The sequence below is a fragment of the Anser anser genome, assembly GCF_964211835.1.
Source record: "Anser anser genome assembly, chromosome: 5".
Classification (NCBI taxonomy): domain Eukaryota; kingdom Metazoa; phylum Chordata; class Aves; order Anseriformes; family Anatidae; genus Anser; species Anser anser.
Genome location: NC_139725.1, coordinates 51,187,746 through 51,207,601, shown reverse-complemented (window position 1 = coordinate 51,207,601; position 19,856 = coordinate 51,187,746). Strand labels below are relative to the sequence as shown.

The 19,856-nt window shown below is 40.7% G+C and overlaps 1 protein-coding gene and 1 long non-coding RNA gene across 9 annotated transcripts in view; one reads left to right on the top strand and one right to left on the bottom strand.

The window, feature by feature from the left end:
* The first annotated feature begins 4,362 nt into the window (after positions 1–4,362).
* DDX24 (DEAD-box helicase 24) lies at positions 4,363–19,183 on the top strand. 8 transcript variants are annotated; one of them, XM_083838099.1, is made up of 9 exons: positions 4,363–4,503; positions 4,780–5,523; positions 8,407–8,784; positions 10,253–10,406; positions 10,792–11,307; positions 13,463–13,538; positions 14,139–14,327; positions 16,146–16,275; positions 18,010–19,183. In XM_083838099.1, exons 2-9 carry the CDS (start codon positions 4,797–4,799, stop codon positions 18,243–18,245), a joined length of 2,406 nt encoding a protein of 801 aa, XP_083694225.1. In that variant the 5' UTR covers positions 4,363–4,503; positions 4,780–4,796; the 3' UTR covers positions 18,246–19,183. The 8 variants fall into 8 exon arrangements, with proteins under 8 accessions (XP_083694225.1, XP_083694230.1, XP_083694232.1 ...); XM_083838104.1 differs by having other exon boundaries at positions 16,146–16,279; positions 18,014–19,183; XM_083838106.1 differs by having other exon boundaries at positions 18,014–18,204.
* Positions 15,308–19,856, bottom strand: part of LOC310900326 — a 21,185-nt gene continuing 16,636 nt past the window's right edge. Inside the window, exon 2 of the long non-coding RNA XR_014585017.1 lies at positions 15,308–16,368. This is a non-coding gene — a long non-coding RNA (uncharacterized lncRNA). The remainder of the gene's footprint in view (positions 16,369–19,856) is intronic.

The following is a 19,856-nucleotide window of genomic DNA, read 5'->3' as shown; positions in this document are numbered from 1 at the left end:
TGGGTTAAAACAAGCTAAGGTGAGCATTTAGTCTTAACTCCTAAAACAGGCTCTCCATTCGCCTCATTACCCTTACTGTCCTCTGCATCTGCTGCAGTTAGACTTCACCTCTCTTGAATAAATGTGACCAGAATGACAAATGGTATTGCAGAGAGGAATTTCAGGGAAGTAATTCCTTCCATGAAGAACTCTGTACAGGAATTAGCTTACCAAATATACCACATTGGCAGCTCATAGCTATCTTTTGATCAATTAATGCATGAGGTCATTCTTGTCCACAGTCTTCTAAAACTCATTAACTCCTATCTTAAAGTCTGAATTCTCAGTATTAGCCTTAGCTGAATGGTGCTGCACTTCGTGGGAGTAAATTCATCCCATTATTCTGGTCCTTAAAGTCCTTTCAATCTGACTGGTATCATAATTCCGCTCTGTATTAATAACCTTGTGTCATCAGCAAATTTAGTATTGTATCACAGTTATTAATGAAATAAGATTAGTCCTTAAGAAACTCCTTGAGTTAACTCCCTATACCTGATAGGTTAATTTATCAATATACACACCAATGTGCTCCTACAAATAAAATATGCATTTCCCTTCCATCTTTAGCCAACTCCCTTCATCTCAAAATTCTCATCTATTCCTCATTATTAACCATTTCTCATATAGCAGACATTTTGATGGTGTCCAGATAGATTAGATGAACTATACATTTCTGTCCATAAAACCATTTCTCTTTTCTCCCTTCTACCCTCCCTCCCAAAAAAATAAAAATAAATAAATAAATAAAAATAGAGAGGTCAAGTAAAATAGCCTGATTTCCCATCTCCTCTTGACTCACCAATACAGGATTTTATTTTATTCCCTACTATCTTCATCACTTCCTTTGTTATTCTTTCCTTCAAGATACATTCTGAAGTATCTCTTGCATCTGACTATACTTGCAACTATTGCAAACGTTTCCCATGTCTTAAATGAAGGCCTCTCTGCTATTCTTCAGCCACACAGAAAAATCTTCACTTTGATATATCTGTACTTGAAAAAGTCTTTGCTATTATTCCTACTGTTAAATGTGCCAATACTCTTAAAACTCACGCCTGGAGATTATCTTGCTCTCCTGTTTTTATAAGTGCATTAGCTGAAGAAGAAGCACTGTCTTTGACAAAGCATCCTATATAGCAGAAATGTTTCACGCAGATTAGTAAGCAAATCAGCTGCAAAGTTAAAAGAAAGAACAAAGAGAGAGGAAAAAAAAGAAGAAAAAAAAAAGAAAAAAAAAAAGCAGTGCAGGCAAGGCAGTATATGTTTTCAAATGAGGTTTAACAACAGTGGAGAGACATAGGACAAATGTTCCAGAATACTGTAGAAAACAGAAAGAAGAAACCATCCTAAAATTCTCTCCCAGTTAACAGTCTATCTCTCAGATTATTATTTTTATGGTGCTCTGTCTTAATGGATCTTGTCAGTCCTAGAAAGATATTGAAGAACTAAATAAGGGAACAAAGGTGTTGAGCCCAAGAGAACCAAGAGTTTACCTTCCCACTTCAGGGCCAGGGCGACAGCCTCATCTGAAATTCTATAACAGAAAGACAGAAGACCAAATTCTACAGCCTGCAAAGCACAAGAGGTTTCAAGTACCCCAGTGGCCAGTGGCCACATATTCTTCATGTGCAAAATGTGCCTTAAGGTCAGTACCAATATAAATCATTACATGGTGACATTCTTTTATTAGCAGAAGGGGCTATTAAGATTAGTAGTTAGGCAATACTGATGTTCCCGCAAGAGAAAAGGAAAAATCAAGAAATAAGCAAAAGCATTACAGACTTGATTACTAAATGAAAACCTACATCAGTCTTTCACATGCAGATTCAGCTGTTCCTGGCACTGAATGTAGTTACCGTATCACTTATCCCAGAATTAAAGGTTAAAAAGATCTCTGGCTTGACCTACCCTAAGAGAAGTCTTCTGTATTTTATAAAACATCAAAATATTAATTCACAAAACATGTAATGTATAATATATAATACCGCATAGTAGGGCTTAAACCATGATCTCAAGGCTACTGATCTACAAGTTTACAGTTGGGATGGATAGAAGGATCTGTTGTCAGCTAAAGGTTTGTAATAAAGACATCAATATTCTCACTTTCTCTTGGACCCTCAGACATATTGGCCTAAATCATTTGGAAATTATTGATAAAATAATAAAATATGTACGTAACGACATGAGTTATACAAACATACAGCTGGTATGGTTTGCAACTATTACTAATACACATTATTATCTTCAATTCACAATTTCCTGGTATTTAAATAACTGTTGATCTAAAGAAGTCCTAGGAGGAAAAGCAGACCTTGAGAAGCTTTGTTTGTCAATGGCCTTTTAACCAACAGCTCACTTTGTACTGTCAGTAATGGAATTGTATTCACCAACTGCTTAACATCTGACTTCCAGGTATGACAGAAATGTGCACTTCTTGTAGATAAAGGCTTCTCGCAAAACAACAAAGCTGTGTCACTGAGGTAACAGAGACTCAGGAAGATTAATGTTACTTGAAAACTAAGAAAATGTTTATTTCCTTTGGTTATGCCTTTTCAAAGCAACTCAGAACATTAATGCCTTACACAAGTTGATGCCATGGTAGTAAGTAAGAGTTGCCACCTCTTATGCAGACTGTTCTGAACCTCCACGCTCATTACAAACTGTCATATGCCTTCTTTCAAATTAAGATTTAGGGACTGTAATTCTGTCTCTTTGTCTACAAATAGTACATAGAAATACTGATTAAGAGGTCAGCTGCATCCACAAATGGATTTTTGAGGAATAACCAGAATACTCCTATCCTCTGTAAAAATATGTCCATAACTACATTAAAAAGCATAATTCAGCATAGTTTGTCAAGTCATCATCCTGTTAAAACTTTCTTTCAGGACAGATCTACAAACTGAAACTATTTAAGGCCAATATATGGGTAAGAACTCTACTGTCCACATTTGTTTATTCAGAAGCCCACCACATCTAAATTTGAGAGTAATTAGTCTCTTTTGCTTCTGAGAATTTGCTTTTGCTAATATTCAGTAAAATAAAAAGAGATAAAGTGGAAACAATCTAAACTAGCGAAATTTTCAGTGTTAAATTTGATTCTACACAATTTGGATGGAAAAATACTTTTCACGAAGAAATGCATAAAGACTGCTGAAACCCCCATTAAACTTAGCTGGGAAGATCCAGTCACAGCTTCTACCAGCTCGCTAGCTCTAGCAGTCATCAGTATCTCCAGTTCAGTACTACATAAATAAGGTTTGCAGGTTAAACTATATCAAATCCTGCTCCCTGAACTCACTTCAGGACTCTCATTGGTTTCAACTCTTTTATTTCAGAATATGAGGACAGAGCAGCAAAATTCATATGCTCTTTAGCATTGCTTATGAGTATATGAATTGGAAACAGCTCCTCACGTTATGCATTGGCTGATATGTTAATAATGGTTATTTGGAACTGAAACTGTCCTTGAAAACATTTAATGTGCTTATTTCTGTCCTTGGCCTTAACACATTAGAGGGGAAAAAAGAAAAACACTTCCACTCTCCCATCTTGTCACACAACCAGGAAGCACCTGCAGATACCACAGAGAAGAAATAATTGTAATTGCTGCTGTAATTGCACTGTAATCTACCGCCCTAGTCTTGCCTACGTTGAAATCTCCCATTTTTTTCTCTCTTCCCCATGTCTCACAGCAAAGAAGCCGTTCAGAGCATCTGCCAATCTTTCAGCAGAAATAAAAATCTTCCATTATCATAGTCTGTAATTTATGATGTCCTCTTCCTACACCAAGCTGAAGCCACCAGGAGCGCTGGATGACAGAGGAGGGAAGAATCACGCCGTGACCTCAGCGGTGTGCTTGCTTCGGGAGCTGTTTGCAGCTTTCCTCCCAACCACATTACTTCACCCACATTCTGAACAGGGAATAATAAAGAACACAGTAACGCACAACCAAGCATGAATAACAAGGCTTTTATTGAAAGAGCAACGCTGATGACATTCAACCTTAGGTGCAAATTTCAGAGTTGAAATTTAAGACGGCCTCAACGCATTATTTCATAAATGAGACATACTAGGCACATAATGATGCTGAAATAATCTATGGAGATGATGATTATGTTTTGAAGGACATTTTTCAGTGGCAGGAAGGTAAACACATTTTCTTATCCCTCCTCTGTCAGAATTCCACCAGCACGTCTCATCAAGCAGAAACTAAGCAAACACCACCACAGCCCCTAACGCTCTGGGGAAAGACGAAGCCAAACCCTGACGGGAAAAGGGCGGGGCCTCAGGGCGGGGCCTCCCCCGCCCCCGCCCCAGGCCCGGCCGCCCCAGCGCCAGCTCCCGCCCCGCGGCGCGCGTGCGCACACCCCCCCGGCACGGCGCAGCGGGCGCCATGCAGTGACGTCACGGGGTAATGGCGGCGCCCGCGGGGCGAGCACGCGGCGGGTAGCGGCACTAACGGTAACGGCTGTAACGGCTGTAACGGCACTAACGGTAACGGCGGCCGGGACGGGCCTGCGGGCGCCCGTCGTGGGCAGGGCCCGGACCCCAGGGGAGCGCCTGGTCCCGCGGCGGGGCCGCGTCTGCCCCGTGTGCGTGCTGCCGGGACGGTTCCCTAAAAGTAAACGAATTATGCCTCGCATTTCCCTTTCTCTCTTTTTTTTTTTTTTAATATTGTCAGTGTAACTTTCATTCTTTTGACCTGACGCCCTAATTATTATTTTTTTCTCTCCGCAGTTTCTTTTTAGGTAAAAATGAAGGCCAAAAAAGGAAGGAGATTTACATCTTCCGTTAAACTGAAAAGAAAGGGTATCGAAGTGATAGGGAAATGGAAAACTGTGGAAATCGACCCCAATCTCTTTGCTGATGAACAGTTTCGAGATATAGTATGCCTGGAGGAACTTACGGAGTACAAGCTAGTAAGTTCTAACAAAGTGGGAAAAGTAAATGAGCAGAAGAGAAAGGCTCAGAGTCTTTCAGAAGGGAGTGGGGAGGAGGAAGAACCTGTTGTCCCTCCCAAAAAGAAAAAGAAAAGCAAAGATTTGAAAACCAGAACAGATAAAAGTGGTGATACTAACGCCACAGAAGTTGATGTGCCAGTTGATGAAGAGACAAAATGTGAAGAAATAACAGAAGGCGCGAATTGTGAGGACAATGGGCATATAGCTGAGAGCACTTCGAGCACAAAAAGTGCTGTGAAAAAAAAGAAAAAGAAGGTAGATAAAAATAAGACCTCTCAAGATCAGGAAGCTCTTCCATCAGTAACCACTTCTAAAAAAATCAAAAATTGGTCAACTGAAGTTTTATCTGCCTCAAGTGATCACAAAGCTGATGTGTCTGCGTGGAAAGACCTGTTTGTACCTAAACCAGTATTGAAGGCCTTGAGTTACCTGGGGTTTAGTGCTCCAACGCCTATTCAAGCATTAGCCTTGCCTTCTGCAATCCGGGATAATATGGATGTTCTTGGTGCTGCAGAAACAGGTACGAGTCCGTTAAACTGGTGGTACGTGCAGTGAAGTTTCCATCTCCACTCTTCTCCTTATTGTTACAATTTTTATATGTAGGTTAAGGGCATGTGGATCCTGCATATCCAGTGTATTAGTAATGATTTGTGGTAAAGATGGAATATTTTGTGTTTGTCAGTTACTAAATTTTAAAGCTCTACGAAGTAGAATGTGCATAACTTTTAAGTCTCAGTGAGGTTCTATCTTTTGACAGAATGGTCTTTTCCTGCTCTGTCTCAAATTCTCTATTATTTTAAGAACTCTGAAGTGATACATTACAAACAGCAGAATTAAGGAAAGAAACAGGGTCATACTCCCAACAGGCTACATTTAATGAATGTCCCTGTGTCGAGACGAGAGCCAGTCTCCTCTGGATATAATTTGGTGCTGGCTTAGAGAAGCAAATAGGAAAGACCAGGTGGAGAGTGTTAAGCATTGTGAGTATGGCCCAGCATATCAGAGCATTATTGGAGCAAAAGAGGCCCAGACGGTGCCCTGAATCTGGACTTGGGCTGTATGTTGTTACCACCCGCAGCCATTCTAACTGCTTGTGCTTGAAGTGAGTATTACATAGTACTGCTGAAGTTAATGCAACAATCTCTTGTCCAGATTGTGACTGGCTCATGTCTTTTATCTTTGGCCATTGCTAGCCTGAGTGAAATCTGTTACAGCTTCTATCTTACCTAAACAATACTATGAAGTCTCCGAGCATTACTTTCCCTCTAACTTTTTTGCTGAACACCTTTGAAGTTTTGTCTTCTCTGGCACTACAACATGTTTTTCCCATAAAAGCTAAAAATAGGAAGCACAATTGCAAGCTGTGTTGGTTTAAAGGATTCTTTTTCATTCTTCTCATCTGTTCCAGTTGCCTTATCTCACTACTTGCCTTGTAAAGCCATTTACTGCTCTTGAGCATGAAGGTATAGTAACTAATTTAATAAGATATGCAGTCATTTGCATTTTTATTTTAATTAGAAGCCAGGATGGTGTTATTAGGTTTTAATAAGATTAGAAAGCCCCTCAGGGAGTATTTTTGAAAATGGAACTGAAAAATTAAATGCTGTATTTGTGCTGCAGAAAGGTGCCATTTTGGCAGTGCTGGAAAACAAATCCCTCCCTAGCTGCAGAATAGAAAGCACAGTTAGTAACAGGTTGTGCTCTTGCTGTCTTAATTTTGCATAACCCTGAGCTAATAGGACTGTTTTGCTCATTTATTTTGCTCCTTTATGAGAGAATGCCTGGTTCCCTCCAGAGAGCCCAAGGGGTCTTGATGTTCCTGCAGAAGCTTGAGAGGAGATGTGAGCAATTGTCTGTTAAGAAAGTGCTGCAGGTGGGAGAATCTGAAACTCTCCCGTTCTGTTTTCCACATCATGCATCTGCCCTCAGTGTTGGGCCTGAGGGAGGATGCTGGCAGATGAAAGAACTATTCTTCGCCTTTCGGTAGCACCATAGGAGAGGATAGCAAGATTTTGGTATGGTGGTAGATTCGTGTGGGGATCAGACACAGGAAATTCCAAGGCTTTTTGCAGTGAGGGTAACTACTTCTGTTCTGTTCATTACCATGTAATCACGGCGAAGCACTAGTGAGGTTTTGAGCTAAGAAATGTCTGAAAAAATCTTGCAATGTAAAATTGTTTAAAAGAGCATTTGTCAGCTTGAGCTGTAGGATCTGGGGCCACCGAGATGCACTGTTCTGGTGCTGCAGATCAGGCTATATGGTATGTGATCTGTGTGTTGTGAAGATAACACGGCCTATGAGTTAATTATTGAATATTTGAATGAATGTGGTGTCTGCAGATTAGTTCTGAGTTTTACTGCCATAATCTGGCCGGGTGCAGGGCTGACATTTGCACCAGGCAGATCGTGTTGTATTTGATTCAAGATCAGCATCATGTCAGGCTAATGGTACTAATATTAAGACTTTCCTCTAAGTAGACAAAATATTGTGCTGCTGACTTTGGCAAACCACGGTGGGCTTGTAATATGGACAAATACTGCTCAAGGAATTGAGATGAGATTTCCAGAGGACTGCTTCCCAGCAGTGGCCTGCTGCAGGAATGGTGTAATAGTGTATGGTGCTCTGCGTGCTTTTTTTATGACCAATGAACTGATGTTTATGAGAACCTTAGCTGAGGTTGCTGTACCGTCAGGGTTCTCCTAACATCTCTATTAGTGGCAGATAGTTCAGAAGGGAGTGTGTGTCAGGGATGTGACTCACAGTTTGGTGCAGTGAACCCCAGAAATTACAGCTAGGGGAGCACTTCTTTTTCTTTGACAACCCCCTTCTCTCTTGGATGCCTTATCTGTTTAAATCAGGTGTATGTGTTTTGACTATAAAAATCTGAGCTTGTGATGGATCAGGAAATTAGAGGCTGGAGTATGTCAAAATACAGTTTTTCACAAAGTGGTAAACACTATGAATTGAAGATGGAAGTGAATCCTTCAAGTACTTTCCAGTTTGTCCTTGGCCTCATTTGTTATTCCTTTATTTGGAGAACATTGATCAGAACTGTCAATTAGGGCATGGTATTCTCCTTACGGGCATACAGTTCTTTAAAAAGATCTTGGCTGCAACCACAGCTTTTTAAAACTACTTTCAGAACAAATGAATCTGCCTGACCTGCTAGAAAAAAAATACCTATTCCCCAGGAAATACGTTATTGGTGACCTCAAGATGTATGAAGGGAACAGGAGACAAGATGCTATTGTTGCAAGTTTCTGGTCTTCTGAAGATCAAGAGTTTGTGTGGATTACAACTGTGTGTTTTAAGAACAGTGTGATTGGCTGTGGCTCTTCTCATCTTTTCAAATAACCTTCATGTCTTCTCAGTCTGTATTAATTCTGTTTGTTTGTTTCTTAGGAAGTGGCAAAACGCTTGCATTTGCAATTCCTATGATTCATTCTGTGCTGGAATGGCAAAAATCAAACAGCTCAATGAGCAGAAATGACAGCGTTTCTAAAGAATCCCATCAGCATCATGATGAAACAAGATGGGAAAATGAGGATGAAGCAGAAAAACTAACCCATCAGCAGGTTGAAGATAGTGGAGATGAAGATGATGCGTCGTTTGCAACAGGCTGTGTGAAGGTGCTGGAAAATGCTGAATTTGATTCTAGTGACAAGGGACATACTGTTGGCCTCCATAAAAAGAGACCTCTTCTAGGACTGGTCCTTACTCCCACAAGAGAATTAGCTGTGCAAGTAAAACACCACATTGATGCAGTTACAAAGTTTACAGGTATGTAGACCCCAAGGGCTGTGTCCCAGGTAACACTGGGTTTGGGGCTTGGCACAGGTGTTGAGCCAGAATGTGTGCCACAGTTTTTCACAACATAAAATTGGGTGGCTTTTGAAGGGTTAGGGCTCACAGTCACTAATATTTGGGAAGTGCACCAAGATTCTTCAAAGAGATGCACGTGAAAGTAAATAATGTGGGATACTTTGCTTTAAAATGTTTATTTTTGTACAAATAGCTATTGACCTGGGCTTTAGAAACAGAATCAATACTGGATACAAAAACACAGTTTATATATATGTGTATATATTTAAAAAAATAATAATAAATTTAAGGGTAGAAGGCTTCGTTACATTGTCTGACTTACCTGCAACAGCAGTCAAGCACAGCATATTGCTGGGTAGTATGTTGATGAGAGGAATTTCATCCTGCTCCTTTCTCATCCAAACAGAGGTCAGCACATCTGTTAAGGGAATGAGTGAGGATGTGAAACTACTAAAGATGGGGAGAATAGGGAAGTAACTCCCCCCTTCTCAAAAGCAACAATTGTTTATTTGCAGCATCAACCACAGGGTATGGAGTGCAGTGAACTGTTTAAGAGCATCTTCCCTTGGTGTCTACATATCCTGCTGTGCTCATCAGTCTGCAGCTGATTACAAGGCTAATTTTAACTCCTAGCCTAAAATAATCAATTTATGTCAGTACAGCCCTGACAGGAGTGGTGCTATTTGTATATACAAATCTGCTGCCCAAGTGATGTGCGGTTGCTGTAGCAGGAGAGAAAATATGTTTTGATGTGGGCTTGCTTTGTCTCAACACAAAACTGTGCACAGTACTTGCATAGTAGCATTGAGTTCCTCACATGTGCTGGTGTATCCCCTGAAGAAGTAGGGTGAAGTAAGCCACGTGTGGGGTCTCTGCTTCCAGATCCAAATTTCTAGTACCTGAGCAAATTGCTTAAAACTAAATTAGGGTTTCCATGCTACTCTGCAGTCCAGAGAATCATTAATCAGGCAGTAACATCCTCGTTCCATAGCAAATGGGTAAGGCAGGCATTTCTTAGTCTTAGAGGGACCTGCTGGTTATTCGTAACAGGAACTTGCTTGCTCGTGCAGATATAATTGACAAAGCAGGAGTTTCTGCAGTACAGGTAAAACAAAAAGCTAATGGCTGTGGAGGACATACATGATTATTGCTACTTTTGGAAGATAGGTGCACTAAAAGAAAGGCTATTATATGCACTAGGAGAAGGGCTACGTTATTTTTGACATCTTCCTTTAACAAGAATTTCTCTGCAAAGTTGACAGCATTGCCTTAATGTTGACAGTGTTGTATAAAAGCCCACGAATTTCCTGGCAGAGAAGCTTGATGCTAGTTGTGGTATAGACATTTTAAACTCACTTCTCTGAGTGGATGTATGTAAAGATACTCACTGATAAATTCAACAAAGGCTATAATTTATATGTTCTAGGCATTAAGACTGCAATTCTAGTTGGAGGCATGGCCGCACAGAAGCAAGAACGTGTACTGAATCGAAAGCCAGAAATTGTAATTGCAACCCCAGGCCGTCTGTGGGAACTGGTGAAAGCAAAACACCCACATCTCTCCAATCTTCGGCAGCTCAGGTAAAGGTGCTTTTAGTCTAACTGCTGAATGCTGTAATGGGTGTTGCTGCATATAGTGATTGCATTTACTGATGATTAAGCAATTTAAGCTATGTAAGATAAACTTACTTTATTGCCAGAGTATAGTGGTTAGTGCATAGTGGTTATGTGGAGAGAGGGAAATGTTAAAGTCAGTAACAAAAAACTTATTTTTCTTTTAGAAACCCATTTATTCAGAAAGAAATGTGGAAGGCTGTTGTAGCTACCCTGGCATATCTAGTGTTCCTTAGAGTTTTACGTACAGATCTTTTTTTTGTGTGTTTATCAAGAGAGATTCTTTTGAAGTATATCAGATTTGTATTTATCTACACAACTCTATTTATACGGTAAGTTTTCTATTTGACAGGTGCCTTGTGATTGATGAAGCAGACCGAATGGTTGAAAGAGGTCATTTCTTAGAGCTGTCTCAGTTGCTGGAACTCTTAAATGATTCACAGTATAACCCTAAACGACAGACTTTTGTTTTTTCTGCCACCCTGACATTAGTCCATCAGACTCCCACAAGAGTTTTACAGAAGAAGAATGCTAAGAAGATGGACAAGAAGACCAAACTAGAAATGTTAATGGAAAAAGTAGGAATAAAGGGCAAACCAAAAGTGATAGACTTAACAAGGAAAGAGGCTACTGTTGAAACTCTGACAGAGACCAGAATCCACTGTGATACAAACGAGAAGGACTATTATCTCTATTACTTCCTTCTCCAGTATCCAGGAAGAACCATGGTCTTTGCAAACAGCATAGACTGTATAAAGCGCCTCAGTTCTCTCCTCTCGATCTTAAATTGTGATCCGCTTCCTTTGCACGCCAATATGCACCAGAAGCAAAGGTTAAAAAACCTGGAAAGGTTTGCTGAGCGAGAGAGGTAAGTTGATTGTTTTGCTTTCTAGTAGAGAAGAAAAATAAATCACGCAAAGAATGGGGAGGGGAAGAGAGGAAACAACCGTGTTAGAAGAGGAGAAGGTTTGGAGAGTTGGCTGGGGATGCAAGTCCCTGGTTTCTGAGCCAAAGTTACTGACAGTGAAGGATGGGGTCCATAGGGTGGCTGAGGCATTCAGCTGGAGTCAGTTCAGTGGAGGGGTCACCAAGGTGGCTGAGAAGCACTTCCTCTGTGAGGGGAGGCTGGGGGCACTGGGTTTGTGTCACCTAGAAAAGAGGAGGCTTAGCGTGGACCTAATGGCAGCCCTCCAGTGTCTTAAGGTAATCAAGGAGACACAGCCAGACTTCTCACAGCAGTGCATGGTGGGAGGATGAGAGACAACAGGCACAAGTTGAAATGAGGGAGCTTCAGACTGGGTTGCAAGAAAGAGCTTTCTCTGTAAGAACAGGCAGGCATTGGAGGAGACTTCGTTCTTGGGGGTTTTGAGGGCTTGATTGGACAACCCGGTCCCAGCCGTGTAGCTCACCCAACTTAGAACACAAGATTGGGCTGGAGACCTCATGAGGTCCCTTGGAGTCTGAATTACTCAGGGATCCAGCAGGTCCTTATCGCTGAAGGAGTCGTCATTTACCTTGTTCTCATCTATATGCTTTTATAATCATCGTGCACATTCCCTCTGGCCCTCTACCTTAGCTCTACAGCTCCTGTAGGTTGGTTCCTCTCACCAAGCTATCAAAAAGTAAATCACTTCTTGCTGGGTTAGGCTTTTGCAGGTTTTCTTAGGTGAATTAGCTTCCTGAGGGTCAAAGTATCATAGAGCAATGTGAGAGAAGGGGCAGTTGTGCCTTTCAGCAGCAATGGGCTGTCAGATTTACCCAGGCATGCCTGTTGTGTCATTTTAAGAATGATTGCTTCCTTCTGGCTTTGGAACGGCCTTTGGGAGGCAGGTGTGTGTTCTCAACACTTCAGTAAGCAAGAAGCCTCACAACTTAGTACTGGTGCAAAGTACTGCGTGCTGTCTGATTGTGCTGGAATGTGTACCACAGTAATAGACTCGGGCAGTGGAAGCAGATTGTATTGTCATGATAGATCTGCAGTATCCATTGGCAAAATGTAGTATCAGTCGCCTTGCCATAGGCCAGACCGAGCATTTTCAGAGTCTGCATTTCCACAGATTTTCAAGGCAAGAAGCAATCTACGAGGCCATCTACAACAGCCTCTTGCAAAATGCACACCATGGAATTTTCTGTTTATTTCTGCTTTGAACCTTGTAGCCATAGGGTATGCAGTCAGATGCCATAAAATCTTAACAAATTCATGCTACCTACAAATAACTCTTTTCAGCTGCTGGGAGGTTTTTTGTTTTTTTATGAACAAATTGCTCCATACCCTAGGCAGATTTCTGTCTCTGTAACAGAGTCTTTCTATAAAAGAATTACTTTTCTGAGTAGTACTTCATTTCTAGGGGTGAGGGGAAATACTAATAATCAGAACAGAATAACCACCTTATATTTCTAGTTTTTAATTTATGTAGAGAAATTATTTGAGTACGACTTGGTAGAAGACACTTCAGCCCCCAGAATTGTTAATTAAATCAATAATGTTAATAATAATGTGATTTTCTCGACTGGTGAAATGTGTAATAGCCTTTCTGTCCTGCCATAAGATCAACTGTGTTGTTAATGCTATTGTCATACCAAGCTAATGATATTTTTAAACACAGCCTGGGCAGAGCACTGAAAAATGTACTGAGGGAGACCTTTTAGCCCCCTGTCAAGGGGTTGGATTTGGTTGTTGAATAGTGATTTATGCTATTTCCTGTGAATTCCTGAGAATAAAAGCTTAGGAAAACAGGATACAGCAAGGTAGGGAATTTCATTATTAGAAACAGAATGAACCTGCTGAAGGTAACATTTATGTTATTTCTTTTACTGTAAGAGTTTCTGTTTCAAGACTGCCTGTGAGGTAATACTGGGTATGGTTTTCTGTAAGGGCAAACAAATAGCGTATTTCTAGCAGATGATAGTACAAATTTGTTCCTTAAATTGCTGTGGTAGAATTCAGGGTCATGTATTTTACATTTCTTGGCAGATGGTTTACTCTTCAATTTTATGTTCATTAAATATTATCACTTTCTCAGCTGTGTCCTCCTGACAACAGATGTTGCAGCTCGTGGTCTTGATATTCCCAACGTGCAGCATGTCATCCACTACCAGGTTAAATATCTTTGATGTTTTTGCCTTTACTATTTTGGTTTTGAAGTAAGTTTCTTTTACTAGCAACCCAAAGTCTATAAAGCTCTGATTCTCAGTCCTGTGTTAAGAGTATAGGGATTTAATCATCTTTAATTAAACTGTCCTGTAGTGCTTTGTACCACTGCTACAGTGACTGTCATTATAAGTGTGTGATTATATACAAGAAATGACATAACAGATATGATTCTCCTTGCTTTTTGCTTAACTTTTTGCTTTAACACCCAAAGGTGTCACATGACTCATCCTTATAATTCTTCTTTGAAAATGCATACATGCATACAATTTTTTCCTGCTTTGCAAATGAAATGTCAGAGGGTCAGAAGTTAGGAGAAGACTTGTAACAGATTATGCCAGGAAAAATACTAGACCAGGGAACAAAAACTGTCCCGAGGCAATGTCTTTCACCATTACCTTCAGCTGTGTTACATGCAATGTGCCATGTGCATATAAAAAGCAATTTATCATAAGGCCTGGTACTATGTGGCAATCTCTTGGCCAAAGAATGACAAGCTGCTGCTAAGCTTCTGTGGCCAGTTTCACCATTTGTCTGACTTTTTGCAGGTCCCTCGCACTTCTGAGTTGTATGTACACAGAAGCGGCAGAACAGCCCGAGCTGCCAATGAAGGCCTTAGCTTATTGTTGATCGGCCCTGATGACTTGATCAATTTTAGGAAGATTTATAAAACCTTGGAGAAGAGTGAAGAGCTGCCATTTTTCCCAGTTGAAACCAAGTATATGACTTCTATCAAGGTAAAGAAACGTCAATCTCTGTGCAGCTTGAGTAGTTGCTTACTTGCTTGCTTACATTACTGCATTGCCCATCACGTTCTTTCCAGGTTTCAGATGAAATTTACTCTTCAGGACCTGGATTTGAAAAATCACACTTTATCTTTTTAAACCAATGTTTGTGGTTTCTCCTCAATAACTGGCCCAAGAAAAGTATTCAGACATAAACAACACATTTTTCTTGCCTGTCATTGCACAGAGCTTCTCATGACTAGATTCCCAAAAATGGTACAGGGAGGTGTGTATGCTTGGTGGCTGGGAAGCTGGGATGTTTAAAGTATCCGTTAGGAATAGACTAGAGCAGGATCTTCAGTGGTCTTTGGCTGCCACTGAACCCGGTCAGAACCAGGTATGTTTCCTTTTTTTTAGCCGACAATTCAGTCATTCAGTAACTCCCAAGATTCACAGTGGTTAGGATTTACAAAACAATACATTTCAGAAAGAAATGTTTCTGCTTTCTGAAAAAATAACTTATTTTGAGAGTGCTCCTGCAGAGGTCCCTTTGGCATTTCTTCATGAGTAGCTCTTGGCAGTTATCACGCTCTGTCAATTAATGGGCAGGTAAATATTGTTCCCACACTTAAATTTTCCTGCCACCATCTCACTCTCTTCTCTCCATAACAGTACTTCTTTCCCCAGGTAAGGTGTCTTTCTAATTGTAATTACAGAACTCTAGCCTCCTAGGCCCTTCACATGGTCAGGTGTCATTTACACTTTGCCCTGCACTTAATCACAAAGCCCTTGTAGTTAGGACTCATAGTGCTGCTAGTTCTTTATGTCTGTCCCTTTTTTACTCTCTTCCCTGGTTCTGCCTGCCTTCATTCAAGTTGTGAAAAATCAGAAGGAATTTCACAGTTGAGAGGAATAGAATTGGCAAACCATGGTAGAGAAGAGACCAAAAAAGGACTCAAATTTTATGAAGACGGAAAAGCTATTTAAAATTCCTTGTAATGATCTAAGGAGATGTGACTGACTTGTTTTATTAGTCGATTACAAGTTTAATTTCTTGTTTCTGCTGTTTTAATTATCTTGGCAGTTCCGGGTGGTGCTGTAACTGTGCAGCACCCAGCTATTCATTTGGGCTCGTAAGGGAGTCCTGCACACAGTTTTTGTGCAACCGCAGGCACATTCCAAACAGCAGAAGTTGTTGCTAGGTTGATTTATTATTTACTGTCAGTGCAAATTTTCTTTCCGTAACAAATTAGCTATTTAAGACAGCTTGGCCTAACTGGAAGGCTGCAGGTCAGGTTAGGTTTGCTGGACATCTTCATTCCACATATGAGCAGCTGGGAAGAAGGATGGAACATTTTGTCCTGTGCCTAAACAAAGTCAGGTGCATTTTTGAAACGTGTGTGGCCTGCAGGAACTTGGTTCTTCAGAATAACATGAAGTTTAGTGGCTGTCCCCCATTGCTGAAACTGGTAACTTTTAAGATCCAGCTGTACTTTGGAAATGATTGGTGATGCGTCCCTGATGTCTCTGAAGTGTTTATGACAATTCCTTTAAAGAATGAGGTGCTAACATTCAGCGATGTTTAGAAGTTGAGATATTTTAGGAGTCAAATTCAATCATGGATATCTGAAGAAGGAAAACGCTTTGGCAAATGATGTGTCCGTATTACATAGGGTGTCTGCTGGGACAGCAGTAGGGAACAAATGCATCTGTCTCTCTGCAAGGCTGACACCTAGGTTGCATTGTAATGCATGCTTTCAAACACTGATTCTGCTAGAGTGCCCCACATTTAAACCTGATCGAAATGTCTGAGATGCACTTTTGTTGCAGGAGCGGATGAATTTGGCACGGCAGATTGAGAAGGCAGAATTTTTCAATAGTCGAGCGAAGCAACACGATTCTTGGCTCCAGCAAGCTGCGGAGGCTCTTGAAGTCGATCTCGATGATGACCTCTTTATGGGCAAGTAGTAGTGCTTGTTATGGGTGTGCTCAGTTGGTCCTACAGCACTGGTGTCCAAAAAGAGTGCTACTGTGGTAGAGGAACTTTTAAACCCTGCAGGGCAGAAGGGGAAGTAAAGCAGTGTTACTACTTAGTACGTGGCATTGCTAGTGTTTTCAGGATGGTTGTGTAGTAGTGCTGCAGTGAGGGAGTGAGTTGTGACAATTGTGGCAAGACACAGACAAGTCCAGGCAACATAGGATAGTTTAACTTGTAGCAACCGTTTTAAGGTAATCTAACAGTCTAGTATGTCCGGTGGGAATCTTTTCCCCTCTGTGTCAAAGAAAAAGCTATTTATCCACTCCTGCTTATTTCTCCCATCCCCCTGTAGTCAAGCAGCAGGACAGGAGCCAGGCAGCGCTGTGGAGGAACACCCAGGAAATGCTGGCAAATACCAAAAATTATGTGAGCCTTATGTGGGTTGAATTGTGTGGGCTAAGTGTCGAATAGTGGTATGCAAGTTGTTGAGGTTTCAGGTGGTGTGTTAAAACTATAATATTTTCTTGTACTTTAAGATTAAATATTCTGCAGGCTGTGCCTGGGGGAATGTATAGGGCTGTGCAGCTACAGGTGCCTATTAGTTGAATGCCATGAAGCTTTGCACTGCTTAGATGGACTGTTAAATGCCACACTGTGCTCCAATTTTAGGAGCTGAAGGTATAATTTCCTACCAGTCCAGAAGGCGTACTGAATGGAGTTGCTGCCTGGGTCACTTCAGCTTAAGCTGCCTCTATCCTGGTAGCTGCTTAATATACAGATGCCTGAATGTTCAGATACATATTTTTCCCCTTTCCTTTGACCATAGGCTAGTTCGTTTTCTCCTACTTTCCAAGCAAAGACTAATCAGATCTGTCCGAACTGTTCAGCAGTGCTCTCAGATAATTAGCAGCCTGTCTGTTTTGACATAATCTGAATATTCTGTGCTTTGAGATAAGTTTCAAAACAGCACAACTAATGCAAGTTAGTTGCGGTTCTTCAGTGAAGCGCTTTGTAATTGCCACCCAGAATCTTGCCAGATTCATGCAGTTATTCAGTCTCCGATTCTTCCATAGCTTGTTGGAAACAAATGAAAGTCTTAGTCATACCTCCCATAAATAAAATGCTTCTTATATTGTTACAATGGATGTAGTAATGTCCTTTCAATTTACATTACAGATAACCTTGATTTCATTTATTCCCTCCAGATCAGGCTTCTGATCCTGTGAACTATCTCAGGTCTCTTTTGTTCCCTTCCTTCTATGATATTAAATCTGGCCATCTCATTGGGTTTTTTATGTATAAGAAAGAAAAGAGTTTCCCATTTAACATGTGCTGAAATGAGGCTTGCATAAGGTAACAACTTACAGAGGAGAAGGTTCTGCCAGAGCTGGAAACCCTCAGTTAATATTTTGTCTTCTGGACCCCTTTTCTTTTTGTTCCCGAGAGAATGCTCTGGGTTGAAAGTCAAGTGAATGATTTAGCAGAATGAAGCCTGGGATAGAGCTACTCAGTCATGTTTATTCTTACTTTTTTTTTCTTGTGGACAACCTCAGGTGATCTAGAAATGTCACAGATGACCGGAAAACTACATTGTAGTTGAGCGGTTTTGTTGGAGGGAGATTTGTAGCAGTAGGGGCAGATGCTAAAGGCTGATGAAACAGGCCAGTGCAAGTTCTTCTGTTGTAACATTCTGTATCTTTGATTTTCATTCCCAAGGAAGAAAAGCTAGTGAGCAAGAAGAAAGCCAGAAGCAAAAGATGCTGAAGGGAATGAAGAAACAACTGAAACATATGCTGTCCCAGCCACTGTTCAAAGTCTTTATGAAAACCAAGTACCCAACGCAGTCTGGAAAACTACTCCTGCCTCAGTCCTCAGCGGGCAATTCAGAATCTGCTCTGGGTACCGTGTCAAAACAACACGCCATGAAGAATAAATCAAAAAAAATTAGATAACTAAGCAAGATCTCTTGCTGTGATGGAATCAAGGACTAACCTTATCAAGGCTGACAGTTCTTATGCAGGAGCTCAGCTAGAAAACACGTAGTATCAAGGGATGATTTCTGTGTCTTGGTTGTGCAGGCACACAGCAAAATGTTGATCTGAATCTGGGCACTGTTAACATGTGATTAGTTACTCTTGAATCCTGTCTTCAATCTTATTTTCTGACATCCTTTTCCTTACTGTCCATATTAATAGAATTTAGTTAGTTTTGAGATAGTTCTGTTCATTGCTTCTTTTTATAAAGCAGGTGGAAGTACTGGGTAAAACTCGCTGTGGACATATTCTAATGTAACTTGATTTGAATTTTAATGTTATTAACGGGGAAAGTAGGCTTTATGCAGGGGACAATCTGAGCTGGTGGTAGTGGCAGATTTGGCTTTTACTGCAGTTAGTTCAGTGAGAAAGGCAGTAAATACAGGTAGTGTTACCAGGCAGGCTAGAATTGTAGTTATGGGAATCTCTCCCAGTTTCCTTTCCCCTCTGATACTATTTCTCAGTTCTGTTATCTGCTGTGTCTAATTCCATTACTCCTTTGTTAATATGTTTAAGAATGTTGGAAAAAAAAAGTCAAGGTGGCAATAGTCCAGGACTGACCTTGGGAGATACGCAATCCAGGCAGACTTTTCAGGAATGAGTGTTGCTACTCAGCATGTTACTAATTAGTATCTGGAATTAAGTCTGTGTTTGAAAACATGTTTGAATCATGACCTTTGTTCTGTTGGAAAAGATGATGATGTGAAATGTCACTTATGAAGAGTGTTTCCTGATGATTGTACTTCTGAATCATTTTAGCCTGACCTGGGCAAATACTTGTTAAAAATGTTTTTTAAACTATGTCAGAAAAATGTATTTTGAATTCTTGTTAAATTATATTTGGTATAAAACGCAAAGTCTATGTCTGCTTTCAATTCCTTGGAATTTCTAAATTTCTTATAGCTTTCCCTGTACATTTAGCGGTCAAGGAGAGGAAATTCAGGGGAGAAGCACCCAAAAGGTAAGGCACAGTAGCGACACTTATATTGGTGGGAGCACAGAAAACCTTCACCTTCCAGCTCTAGACTGAGCAAAGTTTTTGTGTCTTGTATTGAATCAGTGTGACTGCCCTGCTAGGAGGCACCAACTGACTCAACTAGTCAAAGAGAAATTTACCTATGGAGTTAAGTGTCCCCACCAACCACTTGCTGGTTCTGGAAGAGTAGCAAGTTCTTTGCTCTTTCATCTTTATGAATAATTGACTCTCCTGCTCCCCCATCTCTGACAAGGGCTTTTCTCTCACTTGCTGCCTTGCATTACTGAAGAAGAGATGTGACAATTTAATCATAACAGTACAGAGGTTATAAATTTATGAAGCTTTTCTTGCAATACACTGTTCATCTGATGTCCTGTCCTTTGGGGTGGTATGGGTGGGTGGGGGGGAGAAGTTGTAAGGCTTTATCCATGTGAGAAGACAAAACATCTTTGCAGTATCTGTGACATCTGAGAAAATACAAATTTAAAGAATGCTTCTTGCAAGGAGAGCTGAGAAAATGAAACTGAGCAAAGGCAAGCGTGCCCTGTCTCATT